The sequence below is a fragment of the Lepisosteus platostomus genome, chromosome 14 (genome assembly GCF_059453375.1).
Source record: "Lepisosteus platostomus isolate fLepPlt1 chromosome 14, fLepPlt1.hap1, whole genome shotgun sequence".
Classification (NCBI taxonomy): Eukaryota; Metazoa; Chordata; class Actinopteri; order Semionotiformes; family Lepisosteidae; genus Lepisosteus; species Lepisosteus platostomus.
The window spans coordinates 36060699-36077239 of record NC_142624.1 but is presented as its reverse complement, the minus strand read 5'-3'; the positions used below and the strand labels follow the sequence as shown (position 1 = coordinate 36077239).

Genomic DNA, 16541 nt, shown 5'->3' with positions numbered 1-16541 from the left:
TTGCTGTTCTATTATAATGGACAAAATGCCAGTGGATTCCTAACATGCTCTTGGAAGACAGAAACTGAATGCCCTACATTGGATTCAATGAATTTCTACTTCATTAATGAAAAACCAATTAAGAATGATTTGTGTGTTATGCGTTATGATAATATTAATCTGGATTCAAGGCATGTCTTGTGGAAAAATACATTCAAATTGTCCATTTTAAGATCTGCAAATCAAAAGGAGTTTAATCACTTGAGGGGTTAATGAATTATGATGAGATGATGCAACGTACAATTCAGTGACAGTGAAATACACTTCTGCTGTCCAGTTTTGGGAAAACAAGATAAAACTATAACCTCTGCAGAGAATATTATAATTCATGTACTATTAAAATGACCAATGTCTTTAATTGTAACTACAGTTTCTTTCACTTCTAAGATTTACACTTTCATATACAGTATATGCCTGTTGCTCCTGAGTGAGTTGGATAAAGTGGTTAGAAAGAGGATGGATGGATATATACGGATGTATGTGAGCCAAACATTTGCTGTGTAGTCATTGTTTATAGCCCAAATCAGTCATTTAAAATTCCTTTCTTCTCCTAACATTACTTTAGAAGAAGAAAAGAAAAAAGAGTGCTCTCAAGATCAAGAAATATGTACTTAATGTCAAGTTAAAAAACACATTTTTAATCAATAGTCCATTGTGGGTGACCTTTTCACACAAATTGAGCTTCTGATCAATAATGTATGTTCCCATTTCCTACCACAGGCAGACAAAAAAAGGACTTTAACACATGATTGCTTTCAACTGTACTTTCTATAGATGGATTTCCACTCATCTATCCTTTATATTCATAAAGGAGTGTTAAGGGAGGTGGATATATTTAACTTTAATCTGTATAGTGCTGCCCAGATAAAATCAACTTTTGAGCCCACCTCCCCATCATACATTTGTGAAGGAGGAAAGAAGAGGTCTCCGAAAGAAAGACATAATCAGGCAGGTTTGCTGCAGGCTTTGTGGTTGCTTTTTAATACCCTACTTGCCATTTTCTCTTATTTATGTGCTTTTATTTTCTAATTATTTCTTAGGGGGGGTTTTAAAAGAACAGCATAAATCAAACATTCATCTTAATATGTTGCTTCTCTTTTGGGATTTTGTTGACTTAATCATCCATCCGTTTCCTAAACACTTTATGCAATACAGGCTTGCAGGAGAGCCAGAGCCTATCCCAGCAAGCCACGTGTGCCACGGCAGTCTATCGCAGGGCAGATACAGACACAAACACCGACACATTCACACCAATTGCAAAATCGCAATTATTCTTGAACTGTGATGGCCTTTCAGAAGATAAAAACCATTCTCGTATACCTTTTCAGTGTGTAATGAAAATTATAGATATTTTTCCACGCATTAATCACGTGTATGTACAATAAGGACTCTCCAAATGAGAACTAGTTAAAGGTAACTTTGAGGTAAATACTCAGTCTGAAACATTTGAAAAAAATCACATACAAAACAGCCTATCTACAAGTAAATCCTAATCAAATTAGGAGATGGCAAAAACTAGAATGTAAAACACAATTCTAATTGGATTCGACTAGACACTTCTAACACATCACATTAAACAACACATTTGAGTCTGATTAATTATCTATGATAAAGTGCTTTGACCTCCTGATTATCTGCTTGTAGACAGGAACTGTGAATGCTTCTGCAGCACTCCCTGATTGGTATAAGAAACATATTCATCACCACTGGCAAAAATTAATTCATCCATGAGGTCCATTGAAAAAAGAATTCTTTGTAAGGAAAAAAAAAACACAGTATGCGTCAAACATTTTATGTGCCCAGCTGGAAGAAATAAATACTCTTATTCTGAAATGTTTATGATTTGTATGATTTGAGTTTTCAGAATCAAGAAAAAAAGGTGATAATTGTATGATTTGGATTTTAGAGCCAGTGTTTGGAATAACCTTTCTTGTACACTGTGCACTCGATGACAGAAACAATTCCTAATCAATAAAGAAATTCAAATTTCAGTCACATTACAAATGTCGCCTTTCATTCACAGTTCTGTCTAGGGAAGGGAATTAAAGTGTGCATACTACCCTTGTCACAGGCCTTGTCTGAAGATATAGCTGGATTCCAAGTGTTATCTGGACATGCAGGATTGTTAAAAAAATTACACTGAGTTCACAGTTCTGAGAAGTTAAGATGCATTTCCATCAAGACAGCATGCTCTGTGACACTGAAGGCAAAATGAAACCATTTATCACAGAGTGTTGTCCAAGCCTGCTCACTCTCTGGATCGAACTATTAAAGTAAAGGATTTAGGAACTTGATCCAATGCTGTGTGTCTTGAAGATATTTCCCAGGGTTGCTCTTATAAAGCACATGGTAAAAAAAAAGAAGTTGATTGCAAACTGACTTACAGTACGATAAAAACACATATGATGTGGAAAATAAGATGGCATTGTCACTTTAATTTACAGGAGATCTTAGTGACATTTATCATTCCTGTGGTCACTTTAGAAAATAATGATAAAGGAACTTAACTGAAGCAAATTGTAAGCACTGAATCAATTGAATAAGACATGCAAAAATGGGTAAAATGTAGCTTCTTAACCTCTGGAGAGCAGATAAACCCAAAGTGAAGACCAGAGTAAAATGGCCACTGAATCCATGTACAGTATTATCTTTTACTGGACCGTATAATGATCATAAAATGCAACATATCCTAATTTCCATGTTTTGTGTATTCTTTACCAGTTTCTCTACATGAGTTAGCCTTGCTGTTTCTGCCACTGCTGATTGAATCTGGAATCTGTCATGCATCGCACTATGAAATTTAACATTCTGTCAGTTGCCTAGTTTACAAATCAAAATGAATAGTGTCGGCCTGCATGCTCCAGGGCATTCGTCACAGTTCTCTGTGGTGAGCTGTAGCAAAATGTTTTTGTTTCTTGATGAGTTGTGGATAATGTACTTAATCCTGAAGGCAACAAATTGAGCATATTAATGTAGATTGGAAGAGCTATTTGTGCTACTTCGTGTATTAGTTTTATATATGACTGTTGTTTGTTATTTCCAGAACAGAAACATTTAATTTACTGGACAGGCATTGTGTTGTAAAGTTTCTAGCAACAGCATACTACTGTATGTATATCACCTTATAGTCTCCTTAATTTAGGTCACTGATAAACAAGTCTGGTTCATAATACAATAAATTTAGGTTGAACTATTTTAGAAAAATGTGATGTTGTTTATATATGGTACTGAAAGGTGAGATTTCTCTTCCAATTGCTAAAATACGATTTTAAAAAATGAAATGAGACCTACATTTTCTTGTTTTTTTAAAACATATAAAACATAGTAAATTATGAGGTGCCGTTTAGGCCATTATTCAAAGTTTACCTCTCATACACACACCGATTGCTCTTAAATACACACAAAATGCTCTCACACTCTCAATTTTACCTCTCACATACACAGAAAACACTCTCACATTCATTAGTTTTACCTCTGACACACACAGAAAATGCTCTCACAATCACTAGTTTTACCTCTAATACACACAGAAAACGCTCTCACATTCACTAGTTTTATCTCTGACACACAGAAAACGCTCTCACATTCACTAGTTTTACCTCTAATACACACAGAAAACGCTCTCACATTCACTAGTTTTATCTCTGACACACAGAAAACGTTCTCACATTCACTAGTTTTATTTCTGACACACAGAAAACGTTCTCACATTCACTAGTTTTATCTCTGACACACACAGAAAACGCTCTCACATTCACTAGTTTTACCTCTGACACACACAGAAAACGCTCTCACATTCACTAGTTTTACCTCTGACACACACAGAAAACGCTCTCACATTCACTAGTTTTATCTCTGACACACACAGAAAACGTTCTCAAATTCACTAGTTTTATCTCTGACACACACAGAAAACGTTCTCACATTCACTAGTTTTACCTCTGACACACACAGAAAACGCTCTCACATTCACTAGTTTTACCTCTGACACACACAGGAAACGCTCTCACATTCACTAGTTTTACCTCTAATACACACAGAAAACAGTCTCACATTCACTAGTTTTATCTCTGACACACACAGAAAACGCTCTCACATTCACTAGTTTTACCTCTAATACACACAGAAAACGCTCTCACATTCACTAGTTTTATCTCTGACACACACAGAAAACGTTCTCCCATTCACTAGTTTTATCTCTGACACACAGAAAACGTTCTCAAAATCACAAGTTTTATCTCTGACACACACAGAAAACGCTCTCACATTCACTAGTTTTATCTCTGACACACAGAAAACACTCTCACATTCACTAGTTTTATGGCTTCGGTGGTTGCGTGCTGCGTTGATGGAAGAACACTCATAGCTGGCGCCGTAGCCAATGACAATGTAGCTATTGCTTCTGGTGTGGCTAAGGTGTTATTAATAAAAGCTACAGCTTGACTTAGTGCTTGTTGCGGTTGAGCTTGATTTCTTTCCTCCATCTTGAAGCATAGCAGAAAATGAGAAAGCCTGTTGGTAAATTTTCTCAGCCAATCACATTGTGCCATTTAGACGGACCGCCTAGATTGGGCCATAATTCACCTCTTACACATGTAAGATGGTTCCTCACTCTCCATTTTTTCCTCTCACATACACGCACAAAAAGCTTAATTAGTTTTATGTCTCACATACACATAAAATGCACTCACATTAACTAGTTTTGTCTCTCATGTTCACACTGTGAAGGAGTGCTTTATGTGTATGTGCGAGGTAAAACTAGTGAATGTGAGAGCATTTTGTGTGTATGCAAGAGGTAAAATGGAGAGTGTAGGAGCATTGGAGGTAAAATGCAGAGCAATTTGTGTGTGTGAGAGAAATTTGTGTGTGTATGAGAGGTAAAGTTTGAATAATGGCTTTAACGGCACCTCATAGTAAACATCCGTTGTTAGTTCAATACTTGCCTAGTATTAGTTAATATACTGTATTAGACTGACTGGTTAAAGACGTGTACAGTATATTATTTTAGTATTACAATAATACTGTATCAGGTGGGTAGCTGCGTCAGCATGTGTAGGCTGCAAAGGAACAAGTAATAGGTTCATTCCTATTACTTGTTCAGGAGAACTTGTTCAGGAGAACACCTGAAGAAGGCTCCACGGCCGAAACATTGTGTTCTCTTTCTTCTTTTTTTCAGCATGGAATAAACCTATTACTTGTTCCTTTACAATAATATCTTTCAACTATACATTATATATTACGTTCAATGTCTGAAAATGCTTCAAAGCACTTGTATTCTAAATGTTTCCCCATTTTGTTTTCCTAGCAGTCATACAAAAACTAAAAAAAAAGTTTTAAATGTTTGTAAAACCTACACACTTAGTCCAGTTGAAACTGCTAGGAATGTGTGTCAAACTAAGCAGTGTGTCCTCAGCAGAACTCTTCTCTGTCAGATTTGTCATTTTGTCTAAAAATGAAACCAAGATTTACCATGAGTCTATTAGCAGGCTACAATAATCATCTTTCAGACCAACTTGTTCCGTCATGCTGGAGATAATATATTATTCAAGCTCCCAGAAACTTACTTCTGCTTGGCAATAACTTCAACACTCACTTTGGCACCTCATTGGGTGATTTAACGTGTTTCTTTTTAGAATTCACTGCTTGATCATTTAATAATCTGAAACAACCCATTGTGAGCACCTGTTGACACACAGATTCCACTCAATTAACCTTTATGTGTGTGTGCATGGCACAAAACATTTTATTTTTATTTCGCCACAGGGATGTGCTTTTCAATTAATATGCAAAAATGAGATAACTTCCAGCAACAACACGGCATCCAAACCTTTTTCTGTTGCATGCTTTATAGAAAACATTGTAGTTCTAAAAGACAAAGGGGGAGAAAAATGCACCAAAAAACAGAAAATCTAAAGCAGCTACACAAAGGCCAATAAATGCCAGTCTTTTCCATTTAGATTTTCCGACAGAATTGCAGGATTAAAAACACATGACACCTTTTCCTTAAACGTGTTTTTCAGCTTTGTCATCCAGCCTGTTTTATGTAAAGCGTTGCTTTACTTTGTGTTTGATGATACAAAACGATCTCGTCTGCCATTAATTTTTTACATACTGCAAGGCTTTTGGAATTGCTGGTAAACGTTTTGTCAGTTCACTTTAAAAAACGATAAAACTGACAAAGAGGGCTTTTAAAATAATCTGCACTGTGAAAATAAATAATACAGACATTCTGTATGATAAATTTTGCAAAATGAGCTTGCTCAGTGTTTTACTCACATTTATTAAAAAATACTGCTAGCAATAATTACAAGTATAAACCCAACCTTAGGTATTTTATGTTTGTGACATTTTTATAGTGTCAAGTAGTAAAATGCATTTAAATTGTATTTAAAGCAAGGTAGTTATATTATACCTATTTTATTTTAAAATCTGCTTGCTTAAAGATTTTCTTGCTTAGAATTTTCAATATCCATTTTTAGGGTAACAAACTCTATTTTCTTGTGAGAAGAATGGGTTCATGTTTTCATCATTATTTCCAAGATAGCTTGCCTTCACTGCCAGGATGTATAATCACTGGTCCCCATGCACACTGTGAATTGCAGGAAGCTTAGATGCTACCATTGTACTTAATAAAAGACTAGAAACCCAATGTAATTATTGAAAAAAAATGTTGAAAAATATAGAGAAAGCAATTTTAATGTGTTTAAATGCTTCTTCACTTAAATATGGTACTGTATATACATTTTTGTCCCATTAATGTGAAATCTTATGTGGTTATTTGTGTATATTTAAATATATTGGTTATTTGTGTATATTTATTTTCAATACATAACAAAGGTAATGCTGCTATTGGACTTGTTTTGCGGAATGTGATTTTATTTGCTAGGTTCTGAAACAAGCTTGGGTTGTGAACACTTTGAAGTTTTGAAGGACAGTGGGAAAATTGCTGTGTCATTTCAGGGTTATTAGCTCTGGATGTGTACTGTAGCTCAGGAATGACCATATTGTAAAGTTCTAAGGCCAACAGGTCTCGCTATGTGTTCATTTCATCAGCACTGTTGCAGACGGATGTCCTAGGTTTAATGCAAATCGCTATTAATGGCACCACAGTGTCAAAGTTTGTTAAATGGCTACTAATAATAGACCTAATGTTCTAACTAATTAGTGCATAATAAGTAGGATAATGTTAATGATAGCTATAAATTAATGCTACATGGCACGAAGAATATACTGTAAGCAAGCAAATATACAGGAAGCAGACTTTTTTCTTGAATAACTTGAACTTTCTTCAAACTTAATCAATTGGAATTTGCGATGATGTTTCTCAAAGTTTGTGTGTGCATAGTCCAATTTTTCTGTTTAGAGTGTGGTTAGGTGGCAACATGGAGCAGTGTTAATGCTCTGGAGTCTGGGTTGGAGGGTGAACCCTTGAGGAAGGTACATCATTAAAAATGCTCCTCTAATACATAGGATTCCGGGCAATCAATGGAAAAATGAAACAACTCTAAAATAAAGGAGTAATTCTCCAGTTTCTGAATTTGAGCTTACCGAGCGTAAGCTTCCTTAATAAAGAAGCTACAGCACCTTTTGTGACAGGAAAAATAGTAATAAATGTGTGTATTGCAGTTCAGTAAAAGTATAAATAAGAGCAGGAAAGTAAGGGTGCTACACGAGGGATTCCCATGCCTTGTACCATGGACTACCACACCTGCTGGTTTCTGGTTTAGATAATTCAACCACAATGATAAGCCCTAATAAAAGGATTAATTTTGAACTCTTTAACCATTTTCGGTTTCTAAACGCATAGGAGGTGGCCTTTGAACTATTGGGTTTCATGAGAACTTGAGATCACCAGCTTAGGAAACAAACAGTCCCAAACAAGCCACTGGTTGTTTCAGTAAAGTGCAGCCCCAGCACCAAGGTTAAGAAGTCCTGTATTACACTTGTGCTCAAAAATGAAAATACCGAAGCTTCCTTTTTATCCTTTCATTAAAGGACAAATAACATCCAAACCTTTCATGCTGTACTTTAAATGTCAACACTGACCACTCCATTCACTTTCTACTGCTAATATTCAGTGCTGTTTGGCTTCTTGATCATGTTGTAGAGCTCAATTTCTAATGCTTACGGTAAAAAAACTTGTCAGAAGCCTGGAATGATCACATTCAATTTGCTCACAACATATCCTTGAGTGAAATGACTCTCAGGATGCTATTCACAGCTTTATCATTACCCTTCCAGAAGTAACCTTTCTCTCTTGCTGTACATAGTACTGTACTGTATATGAGAACTAAACAAAAAAGACGAGAGACGTCGATTACACAGTTCTCTTATATTTTGTACAGCAAGAGATGACGTGCTTCTGAAGAGGTGGAGCTGAGGGTCTAGAATACAGCACAGCATACTGACAGGGACCTCACCAAGGATAATGGCGTGAGCAAACACTCAACACTTCAGACATTTTTTTCAAACATTAAAAATGCATATTTCTTAATTATGAATAACCAAACTCCAAAATGTGATGAGGTAACATATATTAAAATTAAATTGGAAAATAGACTGGTCAGGTTTAATATTTAACATTTTATAGTACAGTATATTGAGCTGCTCAGTTGTTCTTACAGTGTTACTAGGCATTTGACTAGATTTTAAAGTCTTACATGCCACACAAATCACTTCCCACACTTTTGAAACAAGAGATGTCACTCTGATGTTATGTGTACACAATTAAATTAAAGTACATTCATCATAATGATTTTTTAAAATTGAGCAGCATTTTACCATTGTGAGGGTATTATGATTCATTCTTAATTTATTCATGTTCTCTTAATGAAGGGAGGCCTTAATGAACTATTAATGACTTTAATGATATATGAGTACTCTACAGTATATGGCCCTCTATGTTTTTACCATAGTTTGACAATGATATAAGTAAAATGACCTTTTAAATTTTTAATAAAGGTATTACATGAAGAAACTGGGGACGTCACTGTCCAGGGTGTATCCTGTCTTGTGCCCATAGCTTGCTGAGATAGGATCGGGGTCTCCTGCAACCCAAAATTGGAAGAAGAGGTTAGAAGATTGATGGATGAATTGGCCAAGTAACTCATAAATGTTAATTAATGATTGCATACTGTTGCTAGTTTTTTAAATATTCTTTCTTCATATTATATGTGTAATACCATGCTCGTGATTATACCAATCTGTTCTGTCCTTTGTATAAATTAACAATTAAAACTAACATTGTGGAAATTATAAGGAGAAAGCATATGATTGTTATTCTGTCGATAATACAATACAATACAAAATCCATCATCAGCAAGATTTTTTATCCTTTACTATCAATTTAAAAATAAAAGATCACATGTACAGTAACTGTGGTTTATATAGTAATTGTAGTAAACAATACAGCTCTCAGTGAGTGCCATCACAGAGGCACACGTACAGTACAAGGTCAGAGACATTGGATTTAGTGCTGGGAAAGCCTCGTTTTTTTCTCACACAGTGATATAATTGTAGGTAGATAAATTAAGTTAGTAGTATGTATTAATACGTTTAGATAATAATCAAAGACCTCCATGTCACTTGCTTTTTCAAACGTCATGCAATAGTGGACATTAAATACAAGCATATTATTTCAGTTAAATTTAGAATACAAATTTGTATCGCAAAGCATGATCTCAATTTGTAATTATTATTTTTTTAATTGAGGACCTTATGGATCTGTTTTAAATGTGGTGTGAACATTAAACTGTGGTACAAACATGATAATTTATATACTGTATTAAGATAATGTATAAGTTATTATATACTGTATATATATCAAAATAGAAATGTCATTTTCTGTAGCAGAATGAGGACATCACAATGCTATTTTTCTTGGTGAATTGCTGTATTATCGTTTAGATAAGAGGTCTCTTGTGTAATATGACCAGATGTATAAGGGTTCAAGAGATAGGAGAGAAACTGCTTTGAAACCTTCTTGAGCTTTTTCTCCTGGGCTTAGAAAATCAGTGAGGCTGAAGGTCTCTCTGGTCCATTTTCTTAGAGATGAAGAAATAACACCATTCCAACTATAGAAATCTTTGAAGACTTTATAGAAGACTTTGCCCATTTTTTTCTACTTCTGTTCAAGCTCCACATAGGAGTTCAGTAGCACTGAGAGGTTAATTTAGAATTTAGAAGTCTGATCACAGTAGTTACAGTATGTGTGCCCACACAATTGTCTACAGTATTCAGTATGTGCCTGTATATTGATACAGCAACCTTTATTCTTTAATGTATATTTGAACTAATACAATTAACTCTATTCAATGATCAAATTATTCTATTCTGCCCTTCTGTGGCTCTACTGTGATTGAGCTGTAACCTTCATGAAAATATCTGCTGCATTTAAATCATACATTTGAATACAAACAAAATGGATTGTAAACAGAACTGAAAGCTTATTGTTTGTCCTTTGTAGCTTGAGTTGAAGATGTTTTAGAGTACAGATCTTTTCTAATAGTGGTGTTTTTCAATACCAGATACTCTTACAGCAGTTTTGTATTATCATACATATTTCATACTGTAGGTGGGTGGCTTTCGAGTCTATTCTTTTTTCAATTTAATAAGACAATTAAAAATAAAGGAGAAAGAAAGCACTTTATAAAATAAATGAAAAATCCAGATAAAGAAATGGTCTAGAATTAATTACAAGAACAGGTAGAAAAGGATGTTAGAAACCCCAGATCAGGATAATAAGTAATTCTATTGGGTCTTTATTCACTTGATTCAGGGTTTTCTCCCTTTTTATGGATGGGTGCTACAGTACATGTTGTCCAACCATGATGTAGATAATCTGGCTTTCTTCAACAAATGGCTGAATGAGATGCTTGGATCAAATAGCTATTAACTACCATACAAGCAAGATGGATTATTGAATGACCTCTTCTTATTTGTAACATTTCTTATGTTCTTACTGTATATACTGTAACAACGACATACTGTACATTACTTTGATCTGTTTTGCAAGTACATTATGTTAATGACAGATGTGTTTGCCTTTCTGACAAGGAGAACATTTAAAGGCAACCAAGAAAATTGCATTAATCACCTTCTATTTCAATAGATAAGTTAAATGTTCCGAGTCCCTCAGAATAACTTTGTGTCAGAGATCACCATTTTATTTATTTTAGCCTTTGCTCATTTTTATTAGAAAGCCTCACAGCAGTTTTCAACAATGATTAGTCTTAAAGCTATAATAATCAAGCTGAAAACTAAGGAACGTAATGAAATTCAAAAATTAACCTGGGAATGCGTGAACATATTAATTGCAAAATAAAATATAAGCTATGCTAATCAGATGTAATCATTGTGTTGCCAAGGCATCCCCACATCTGCAAAGCAAGTAAATACATCTTAGGTTCTACAAATCCTAGGCAACTGGGATATACAGTAGCCTAGTTTCCCCAAGTGTAATTTCTTTATAGAATTAAGTAGGATGGTTGTAATTGTTTACTGTGTCAAGCTGCCATATCAAGGGTTCCCCAGAAGTGTCCTTCCTTGCTGTGGATTGGTCATGTCAATGGAGCTAAGCAGAAATAATCTAAATTAATTTACTTGTATAAGTACAGTGCTTTTCATACCATGGCATTTGCATAAAGTACAGCAGGGACCAATTGCATTCGCAACTGGGAGACCTACAACAGCCATTGTGCACCAGCAGTCCCACTGCACAGCAGACCAGGCAGACAAGTGATACACTATTTCACAACAACTACTGTACCTGCATCAGAACCTTAACCCACCTGCCAGTTGAACATTTCTAACCCAGTGCTTTAAGGTGGCTTGTTTACATGAATCTTGGTTCTTTCTGTGGAAACCCACCATTGAGTATTGGGTTTGTAATATTTAATGGAAGGGAATCAGAGTGGAAAACACGTATCCAAAAATCCCTGTTGCTTCCAATAGAGATTGAGTCATTACATCACTGCGTGGTGAACACAAAATAATATCCATTCACATTGAGAATTATCAAATGTAATGAACTGTTTTGGATTGTCTTTTCTTAATGTAAAGGTATTTAAAAGGTACTTCATATTGTTTGTATAGGAAATGTTTGATTAGGAAATTCAGAGTGAATGAATTATAATATATCTATATAATACAGTATGTCTTTAAGATGAATTATAGTCATAATACCATAATGCATTTGGGTAGATTCTCCCTAGATATCCAGGCAGGAGGCAGGGCACATGCTACACTGCTGGGTTTCAAGCCTTGTTTTTCAGCTCCCAGACATGGCTGGACTCTACTTTATATGCAATTTGCATTTGTATCCTAGCTTTTCATCCTGTAGCAGCCTGTCTAACCATGTCTTTCCCCTTGGCAGATATACTATAGCGTGGACAACTGGCTCCACAGTGGTACAATTCCAGTAATACAATTCCAAACAATACTTTCATACAGGGATAGTTTTTTTTGTAACATCTTATGAAAAACAATAGTAATTCTTTTTTTTTCTTTTTTCTGTTTTAGGTGTACCGACATTCATACACAGCATCATATTCTATTTACAACATTCTTTCGAGGTAAGAGGACTGTACAGTACTTGTTCTGATGGCCTGATTAACAGTTTGTTGCTGGATGATAAAACAGTGTGAACAATTAACATTAAGTATGCTTTATTGCATTCTCAGTGCAATTGCACATTGCAGTTTTTGCTCAACCAGACATGAGATTTCTCAGTGGGGCTGAGAAGTCTATAGATAGTGTAATATCATTTGTAACATTTATTTTCAAGGGAAGTCTTGGAGTTGAACCCTCCAGAGGTCTCTGATTCTGTGTTACAGCATGCTGCCTGGGGAGTTCAGGGACAACAACTGGTAAGATTTAAGCTTCTCTCTATAACAACTGAATTCCAACAGAAAGTAACACTTTTTACCCAGAATTTGGCATGAACAGCAGGTTGTGAGTGCATTTACCCTCTTCTCTCCAATTAGTGCTGCCTTTGCAATATGTATACAGTATAGTATATAGCAGTTTGGACCCCTGCATGCAAATTCATACATTTCTCTCTTGACCTCTGTGCTCTGGCTGATGTACTGCTGTGCATTTCCATGACTTAAAATGTTTTGCATGTATTTGCACACTGGCAGTCAAAGATACAGTGTAACTTGGACAATCCTAATGGAATACACTCAGGGTGGGAAGAATCACCCTGAACTTTTCACCCATAAACTGCAATCCAGAGAAGACAACTTGAAAAAGAGAACAGAAAGACGTTGGAATATATTATTTTTTACACAGAAATATCTCTAAACCTCAGGCTTTAGCACGTTATTGTTTTACTATAGGCAAAGCACATGGACTTAACAAATGATAAAGAGTGGCAGCGCCCATTTTAACACTTTTTACCATGGATGAGCCTGACATTAGAGTGATAAAGAAAACCCACATAAGTTTACTCAAGAACTGGCATCACTCCTCTTCCTGAAGGCTTGAAGTGGCTACAGGGTTTGCATGTCTCTGACACCTAAAGAGCTGGCACAGTATAAGCTGTTAAACTGCTCTGGTTAGGACAATAATTAAGATGATGTAATTTAAGACCAGAATGAGAATGAAAGCCCAAAAGCACGACAGGTGGGACAACCAAGCTCTAGACCATGATTCACTGTTGAACTCTGTGGACACTAAGCTTTTATGTATACAGTAGGATGGCATCTCTTCCTCGTTGCATTCCATCTGTAAGCTTAACTGGGTAGATTATTTGACACTGATTTCTGTAGTCGTGGGTTGGAGCCTACTGTAGGTCATGTCACCGTCTAACTGGGTTTCCTCAGGCAGGGACACCACTGTGGGAAGGGTTGCAGCTAATCATCCAGATCTATCTCAGCTTCTGGTGACACAATGACCACAATTTTCTATTCAATGTTGGGTGGTTTATAACACATATATCGTGACTCTAAATTTTAGAGAGGAAAAAAAGCCCCAAAGGGGCACACGTCTCGAGCAAAATCTCTAAATACCTTTAGATCACCATCAGCAATGCTGTAAGAACAAGAAAATGTGTTATGATGTAGGTGTCATTGACCTCTCTGTGTCATTTTTCTGTATTAGAAAAACTGGTCCTTTGTTGACAATAAACAGGCTATAACATTTAGGAAAACTCTTGTCTAAATTATACACGTTTATTGTCTTTTATTTAAGCATAAATCATGCCACGTCCATTAGTAAACTATTACTACGATGATAGGACTGAGGATGACAGATGTGAGGATTATTTGGAAAGCACTGTTGTGGAACAGCACAGTCTGTATAAATAACAAAATTGAACCACATGTACAACATGTGCATAGAATTCAAGGTGACATACAGTAATTTCTTTGTATAAATTTACTTGGCAATGAAGCCCATGTGTTCAACCAAAACAGTGCACAGATAAATCCACCAGAAGTAATGTTTTCGTAATCTGTATGAGGTCTATTTGAACAGTGTATGTAAAATAATGTGCATCCAGATACGTGCAGAAAAGCAAATCACATTTCATCACTTACAGTACTGTATGTTGATTGCAGGGGCTATACAGTATGAGCAATTTGATGTGTCTGTAATGTAAAATTGAGAAACAGTTACATTGCAGAAAAACCTGCAAAGGTCACATTAAATGGTTGAAAGTGTAAAAATATAAAAAGCATTATTATCTCTAAAATAAATTTAATTATATATTATTGTTACATGTCAGGGGTATAACTGTATCAACTATTTTATTGTCATTCATTTAAGGGAATCACTTTAGAAATGCAAGCTAGTGGCATATTCTCTAATATACAGATAAATAATCTGTTACTGTATATACAGTATGAGGGCCCTGACTAGCTCTGTTGGTAGCACATGAGACTCAGAATCTCAGGGTAATGGGTTCATATCCCACTTATGGTGCCAAGGGTGCAAGGCTGACAACCCATCCCACCCCATATTAGATAATAGAACATCTGTTAGATTGTCTGAGTTAATCAGTTCAGATAGTTACCCCAACTAAGTGGAAGGATCATATGACTTAACAACAACAGAAAAGAAGATGTTTTTTTTTATTGTTTTTTTTATGAAAGAAGACGTGATCTTGCTTGAAGCGTTCGGGCTGCTTTAGCATTTCACTTTTAAGAAATTGCTTGCACTGAAGATGGCATCAGGACTGATTGATATCCAAGTGCTAATATGGATTGCAACTTGTATTTGCTATGTTGTTCCCCAGCACTTTCCTTTTTTGTGAGACAGTTATTGCCATGGATGTCAGAGTTGAACCCTATCTGAAGGGTGGCCTGGGATGACAGGTGTTATGACATACCGTAATATTAATTTATGATCTGCGCAGTACCTGTGTTACCTCTAAATTGAGTGCATGCACGTCTATGGGAGACCCTTGAAAGTCCTGTCACAAAACGGTGCAGGCCATGCAACAATTTAGGAAATAACAGCTTTACTAAACCATAAATCATGCTGGGAAACTGAGCAGTGCAGTTCACGAACGATCATTCCTTTTGAAAAAAACAAATCTAGCCCCAAGACTAGCGAGACAACACCAAAATGAGAGGAACTTTGGAAACTCAAGTCGAATATGATACTATGTTAATTCAACCTACAAAATGACCAAACTCATATTAATTGTTGTTTGAAAGTTACATTATTACAGTATGTCTTCAGCCGTGAATGAAAATATAAGAGTATGTAAATAACATAATGTGATGTTATATTTTTGTTTTTTAGTTTTCCATTTTCAATCCAATTTATTTCACCCTTACCTTTGGTGAGATGTTTCTTTATAAATAAAACTTCCACAATATTTTTACCTACAGTACAATAAATGTTTTGAGTACAAGTGTACTCAACATACAGGTAAAGCATGTCAATGAAACCGTCTTTTTACTATTTTTTCACAAAAATATAATGTTTCTTAAACGATCGCATATTTCCATGTTGAAGAAGAAAAATTACTAAGACTATCAATATTACATTTCCTTGTTATTTTACATTACAGTGTCTTATTTTACCTTTAGTCTGGTAAATGACTAAGCCTTATTTCATCAATTACTATTTCAATGAATTTGGTATTCAATGGCACTATCTAAAATCAGCTGGAAGGGAATTGAAAAATATAAAGTAGTAATATGTTGTTCTACATGTCCAATCCAAGATAAATGCACTGTATGGTCCAAGCAAAATCCATTCATAGAATTTAAATAGCTATTTCCTAGAAGCTGTATGTGATGTGGAAGTATATTTGTTGTTACTGTATGTCATTACAACTCAAATAAAAGTAGGGTTTTTTTACTTAGTTTGAGGGCATGCCCAAGTCTGACATGTTTAACATAACCTCAGGTTGCTCAGAGCATTGAAGTCTGTGTGCATGAGACACTGCCGAGAATGGAGAATCCACTTTGGTTAATACTGTATGTACAAAAACATTTGTCTCTACGTTTAATGTTTTGTGCATAGAGTAAAAAAGTGTTCACGCAGGATCC

The 16541-nt window shown here is 35.4% G+C and overlaps 1 protein-coding gene across 2 annotated transcripts in view; it reads left to right on the top strand.

Annotated features, from left to right (window-relative positions):
• Nucleotides 1-16541, top strand: part of dpp10 (dipeptidyl-peptidase 10 (non-functional)) — a 218702-nt gene that overhangs the window by 178296 nt on the left and 23865 nt on the right. For both annotated transcript variants that reach the window (XM_088606022.1, XM_088606023.1), the window contains exons 6-7: nucleotides 12559-12611; nucleotides 12824-12905. In XM_088606022.1, coding sequence (XP_088462148.1) covers nucleotides 12559-12611; nucleotides 12824-12905 — 135 coding nt within the window. The remainder of the gene's footprint in view (nucleotides 1-12558; nucleotides 12612-12823; nucleotides 12906-16541) is intronic.